The 7014-nt window shown below is 32.9% G+C and overlaps 1 protein-coding gene across 1 annotated transcript; it reads left to right on the forward strand.

The window, feature by feature from the left end:
* Positions 1-5174: 5174 nt before the first annotated feature.
* On the forward strand, positions 5175-6564 carry LOC148190643 (uncharacterized). Its single transcript, XM_088102706.1, has 2 exons — positions 5175-5445; positions 5623-6564. Exons 1-2 carry the CDS (start codon positions 5175-5177, stop codon positions 5985-5987), a joined length of 636 nt encoding a protein of 211 aa, XP_087958832.1. The 3' UTR covers positions 5988-6564.
* Positions 6565-7014: the final 450 nt, after the last annotated feature.

Raw genomic sequence — 7014 nt, forward strand, 5'->3', positions numbered from 1 at the left:
GCTATTTATTATTATTTGACTTTATCTATGCACGAGATCAAATTACCTATACAATAGAATGAGATTTATTACTATATGTAACTATTTATTATTATTTGACTTTATAATAAAAGAACGAGATTGCCTTTAAAATTTGCATAGCTTATTTTAGTATTGAGAAAAAACATAATATGTTCCATTTTAATTATGCTGATATTTCAAATTCCATCAATTATTTGTTATCGCATGAAACTTTATTTAAATAAAAAGAAATGTTTGCGTCTAAAAAATTACACTACATAGAATATAAACAAAGGTTTAATGTCTCTTTAAATCCATATTTTCGCCCAAAATCTCAAATAGGTCCCTTTTCTTCGGCGTCTCAATTGGGTCCTTATTTTAGTAAAATTGAATCAAATAAAGGCTTTCCATCAAATTGATCAAACGCCGTTAAGGAGGGTGTGACGTGGCATGCTGACAGTGTAATTTTTTATTACGTGACATTAAAAACATGACTGAATTGTATTTTTTTAATTTTTGAATTAAAAAATGAAGTGTACAGAGTCGAAATATAATTTAAGTAAGGGCAAAATTGGAAAATCAAATTAAATTAATTTGACAGTTATCACTTGTGTTGCCCCTTCCCCACCCAAAATTAGGGTTTCAGATGGGAGGGAAGGGGGAAAGCTTCATGCGTCACGAGAGAACATGGGGGCACTAACTGAGAATGACTCGTGGCCCTTGGAGGCGTGATTCAGAGAAGATAAACCAAGGTTGCTTCCCGGTTTTGTGTAGAAGACGCGATTAGGTAGTGTGAACTTGAATCTCGCAGGGGAGATCGATGGTGGAAGCGCGAATCGCAGTGGAGCAGGTTCTCGTATTGACTGGCTGTCTCTCGCGGAGGAAATTTCGAGTTCGATTCGCGATAGGGTTTTGTCACGGGGACTTGGGTTTCTCTGTGTTTTCTGGCTTGGATTTGATGTAGGTTTCTGATGCGATGATGGAGGAGATGATGTGGCTAACCGGTGGTTGCAGTGAAGCTCGCAAGGAAGAAGAAAGGAATATGCGATTTAGGATTACATGGAAATTGAGATTTTCTGATTTTTGGGTTTGCAGGTGATGAAGATGAATGTGTGGCGACCATGGAGGTTGGCGACAATGGCTTGTAGTCCGACAAGGATGATGGTGGCGGCACAACGTGGCTGACGACGACATTGGCTAGGTTAGGGAATTAAGGTTTGGCGGAAGCCTTATGGTAGCGCAGAATTGACAGTGATGGTGGCCACTGGCAGTGCGGTTTCATGGTGGCGGCACAGGTGATAGTCGTGGCGGTGACGTGGGGTTTGGTGGCGGCAGAGTGATTGACGGCTAATATAATTTTAGCACTTAATTTAATTTGATTTTCCAATTTTGCCCTTACGTAAATTATATTTCCACTCTGAACACTTCATTTTTTAATTCAAAAATTAAAAAAATACAATTTAGTCACGTTTTTAATGCCACGTAATAAAAAATTACACTGTCAGTGTTTGATCAATTTGACAGTGTTTGATCAATTTGACGGAAAGCCTTTATTTGATTCAATTTTACAAAAATAAGGACCCAATTGAGACGCCGAAAAAGAAGGAGACCTATTTGAGATTCCGGACGAAAATAGGGACCTAAAAAGACATTAAACCATAAACAAACTATTCTCATTATAAAAAAACTAAATAAATACATGAATTAAAACATTAAACTACTCATATGATTCTCTATGAATAAAAGTTAAATTAGTTAACTTATCAACACAATGATTGTTCTCATGAAAAATAGGAGAAACTTGGAACTGCATATTCTTATAAAAATGCAAGCACTGATGTTATCTTCTTATAAGACTCTAAGAAACCACCTTGATCAAAGAAACCCTAACAAACTAAAGTAGAATCACTCTCTAACCAAATTTTCAAAAATTCTTCCTTTCAAACGTGATCCATAACATAAATGACTCTCATAAGTAAAGTTGATAAAGTACTCATATATTCACCTATCTTCCTCTAAACATACCAGCAAATATAATTAAACTAAGAAACATCTACTTGCATCATCAATATTCACAATAAGTCTATATTCATCATAAGCCAATTAACAAGAAGAACTTGTCATATTACGTTCATAAAATAAAACTATCATATGCACTCTCTAGTTCGAATAATGAAAAAATGTAGTAAAAAATCAGAGACATTATTACTAATAGGCTTATTTAATTTATTTTTAATTATACACCTCATTAATTTGAAAAACAGTAGAAATAGAAGTAATTGGAATCTCAAGTCTATATTATGGTTTCTTATCTCTAAATCATTCAAATAATTACGTTAAAGTGTGTATTAGAGTGTAACTATAAATAAAGGTCTATAAGAAGCTTTATAAACTAAACCACCAAAAGAAAAAAACAAGAAATCTTGAAAAATCGTATTAAGTTACCTCAGCCATTAATAGATTTCAAAGAAAACTTAATAGAATTAAAGTGTGTATTAGACTGTAATTTTTGTTATTAGATTAAGAAAGAAACATGTGAATATTTTTCGTACTATTTACCTTAAAAATAAATATTTAATATGATATATTGTTAATTTTACATGTAAGATTGTGCAATATAAATATATACTTATAAATGTTGTTATAAATCATTAAAAGGTCTTATGAATTATTCAAAAATTTAGAGGAAAATTGGTTTTGTGCAGTATTAGGATCAAGAAAAGCAAGTATTGAAATTGATATTAAGCTCAAGTTAAAATAGGAAAGCACTATTCACAAGAACAAAACATTTTGATAATATTGTTGGTAATGAAATAACTCATTTATTATAAAATTATTTCCACGTTAATTATTCTTTATATATTAAATCAGTCCATTTCTTTTATTAGAATCGATTCAAACAAATTTTTATGCAAAAAAATTTGTTAGATTTTTTATTCAATTTAAATAAATTTAAAACTTTAAGAGAGATGAAATTGAAGAAATATCATACTACTATTCAAAACTTAGGAGATCTCAACAAACAAATTTAATCATAATTAACCAATTTTTAAAAAATAAATATTTCAACATTTCATACATATAAAAAATATATTAACAATGGAAGCTAGAAATCGCAACAATGGAAGAGGATGGAAGAGGATTGTAGTAATGCAAAAAAAGTTTTGGAAGTAAGGAAATACGTGCTACAATAATACTACCAGAGTGCAAAACCTATTTAATTATATTAATTAATTATAGGGTTTAAACAAAATTAACAAAATTAAAAATTTGTATAAATAGTATAATTTGTTCTTGTTGTACTAAAAACTAAATATATTGAAGTAACTATTTATCCAAAATAAAAATAATAACTTTTTATTAGATGTTAAAGAGGTGTAAGAAAATTCAGAAGTACACAAAGTATAGGATTTAGGGTTTATAAAAATAAGTCTAATGATAGGTTTACGAAAAAATAGGCAACCTTAATTTTCTTCATAATAAATTAGTTTTACAGTAGAATAGGGAGAAGTTATTAAAACCTCCATCAGCCAATATGTTTAGCTTTATGGAAGAATATTTTTAGCTCCCATTATGGCTGCCAAATGGCATGACATTCAACTTAGTTATATGAGTAATAAACAAAAAGTACCATAATGAACACTTTAGAGTTGAGGTCGTCCCATCCAAGGTAATTTATTATTTTACGGGAGGACAGCTGGCGAGAAATTGTCAAATATATTCAAAGTTTCCAGTTCTTCAGGCGTCATATCAGATTGCGGCCAAGAAGTTAGTCTAAGAGGGTTTTGTGTCTAGTACAAGGAAAATTTAGGCTGATCGTCCTCGGTAAAGAAGTATGGTCGGCCTAGATTGGTTATTTCTATTTTGAAAATTTTATCTTTGAACCCCTTAAACGAAAGGAAGAAAAGCTCAAAGTGCATTTCTTAGTTCAGATATTAAGGATACCCATCCTCATTTGGCAATCGGGCGAGTACGAAAGTAATACAAAAAAGTAGCAGGTGTTGGTGTTATATCAAGCACCTGACATATTACAGCAAATGCTTGTATGTAACCCCAACTATTGGGGTGCAATTGGGAGGGCGTTGTAAATTCTCAAAGAGCGGGAAATAAAAATAATCGTTCAATGGTGCAAGATCTTAATCTAATGATACAAAAATTTCATCTTTTTTAATGCAAGAGCGGTTTTACAGAACTGAGCCTCAAGTCAGATCCAATACTTAAGCCTATTATAAGTCCTATAGTTAATTATGGTTAACTCGGACTTGGGGGCATATGTATGGTATAGAGGATCAGATCCGAACGGTAAGAAGGGTAATAAGGTTTACATTCATGACCGTTCGGTTTATTCCTTATATCAATAGTTAAGCAGGTGAAATGGGTCTATGCGTGTTGGATCGTAATTGGGCCAATGCAGATATTACTGTTATTGGGCTAACGCCAGCAGGAGTGCTATTGGACCAGTGGATTGGCAGGGAAGTAGTTAGTAACTCAGTAATAGATTGGTTAAGATAATAATAACAGATTCAGAGTGGTTAAATAATAATAATAGATTGACAGTTAATGTATACATAGCGCTAATAGGGCCAACAACAATTGAAGCCCATAAAATACCTATAAATATAGAAATAAATGCAGAGGTAAGCAAGCTTAATTGAATTCTAATACTTAATTGTGAATTAAGTTAATTGATAAAAATCTGACTTGAGCGTTAGAGTATCTTTAATAGGTGTCTACCAATCAGATTGGACTTGAAAAACTTGAAGTTGGTGAATCAAAAGACAAGAAAGGCGAAAGCATAAAGGTGTGTCTTACTCCCTTACTCAATTATATACACAGAAACAAAAATAATAACTTTTCATTACATGTTAAAGAGGTGTAAGAAAATTCAAAAGTACACTTAAAATATAGGATTTAGGGTTTATAAAAATAAGCCTAACGCTAGGTTTACGAAAGAAAAGGCAACCCTAATTTTCTTCATAATAAGTTAGTTTTATAGTAGAATAGGGAGAACTTATTAAAATCTCCATCAGTCAATATGTTTAGCGTTATGGAAGAATAAACAACCCCTACTTTGTTCCTTCTTTATTGAAACCTTCCATCAAGCAATAAGTTTTATATATATACACCCCATGCACGAAGTACCAACATAACATAAGAAAGGTTAAAGTATGAATATGAAGCTTTACGAATGGTCACGGTCAGGGTATAAAGAGTTAGTTCTCATATACTCTAAAGGATCCGAAAGTAGCATTTTGGGTTTGAGGTACGATCAAAATAGGGTGTTGTTGAGACTTCGCAACCCTTTCTGCGACTCTGGTGCAACGCGTGAGCTTCTGGTGGAGGTCACTGCTAAGAAGGGAAACTCTCGTGAAGGTTTCTACTTTTGGGCAGTCAAAGTGATCACAGGTAGACTCGATGACACTCCAAACCATGATGGATTCAATGGTGAGTCAGAGCTGAAACAAACTTTCAAGAACTCCTTTTCTTTACTTCAAATGAAACCACTAACAAATATGTTTGGTGATTTTCTATGTTTTGATGATTATGTCTATATGATGCATGAAATGAATTTTAGAACCCATATAAAAATTGTGACAGATATTCTCCATAACTTTGAGACAGTTTGTGATAACAAATATTGGAGCGAGCTTTGTGGAAAGGAAAGTTGCTTTTATGAAGTGATTCGAAAAGTTGGAAACAGAAGTTCTGAGGAGAAGGTGAATTGGGAGTTTTCTCACTGGTGTTCTGTGAGTGGTGAAACACGTATACAATACAGTGTGATTATCGAGTGTGACAAAACAAGGGGACTTAAGGCAAAGCTTAAAGGCCCTTTTAAATGCTTGAATTTGGAGAAAAAAGTAGAATCTGAGCCTGTGCTCACTCTGCAGAAGATGAAGAAAGAGCCAGAAGAAGCTGATGAGAGAAAGTTTGTGGAAAGTAAGATCGAAGGAAAAGAATACATTCTCTTAGCAGGAGGTTCTTGTTAGAAGTGGACTTGAGGCCTAACTCATCCTCACAAAACCGGCTTGTAAGGTGAGGTCTGCACCCACTTATATACTTTAATTTGGTCTTATCTCTAGTCGATGTGGGACTTCCAACACACCCCCCTCACGCCGAGGTATATACATCTCGAGCGTGAGATTAGACATTAATGGGTGGTCCAATAGCGGCCCGATAATGGGTGGAACAATATGCCCAACAAACAACCAATAATGCTAGGATAGGCTCTAACCATAGCTCTGATACCATGTTAGAAGTGGACTTGAGGCCTAACTCATCCTCACAAAACCGGCTTGTAAGGTTAGGTCTGCACCCACTTATATACTTTAATTTGGCCTTATCTCTAGTCGATGTGGGACTTCCAACAGTTCTGACCAACGTGCCACAGTGGTGAATAATATTGTTAACTCCGGTTCTTTTACAGGTGATGGTAATGGCTCTAAATACGAAAATTGTCATATTGAAATGAAGTCGGACTTTAAGTCATCATCACCCTAGCTAGCCCTAGATTAAGACGTCGAAACATTTGTGATTTGCTATGAAATTAATAATGCATGGTGGCCACATGGTTGATCTATGGGGGTCTTGTTAGATTTTGTTGTTAATTAACATAATGTACTTTCTATTGTTATTAGTTATATATCTTTACATTGGGAAATAAATCACTTCATTCAATTTTAATTACTTTATAAATTTTTGGGTTTTCAATTGAATTTATTTTAGAAATCTTCATTTTTTATTGAATGTTTTTTTCAATTAAGAAGTCTTTTTTAATGTTGGTTTTTGTAATTTTCAACAAAAACTTTTAGACAATAAGAAAAATGAAATTTTGAAATCTAATTGTATTCATCAAATATCATTATGTGTCTCCATTGTTATTTAATATATGAAATAAAACAATGTTGTTTTTTATAAAATAATGTATTTTTATAAATTTAAGTTCATGGCATTCTGTTTAGAGAATGCAAAATGAAATGCTCACGTCACTTAATTGATGATAAAAAAATCAATTCA

The sequence above is a fragment of the Vigna umbellata genome, unplaced genomic scaffold (genome assembly GCF_029865625.1).
Source record: "Vigna umbellata cultivar VRB3 unplaced genomic scaffold, Vumbellata_1.0 scaffold_675, whole genome shotgun sequence".
Taxonomy (NCBI): domain Eukaryota; kingdom Viridiplantae; phylum Streptophyta; class Magnoliopsida; order Fabales; family Fabaceae; genus Vigna; species Vigna umbellata.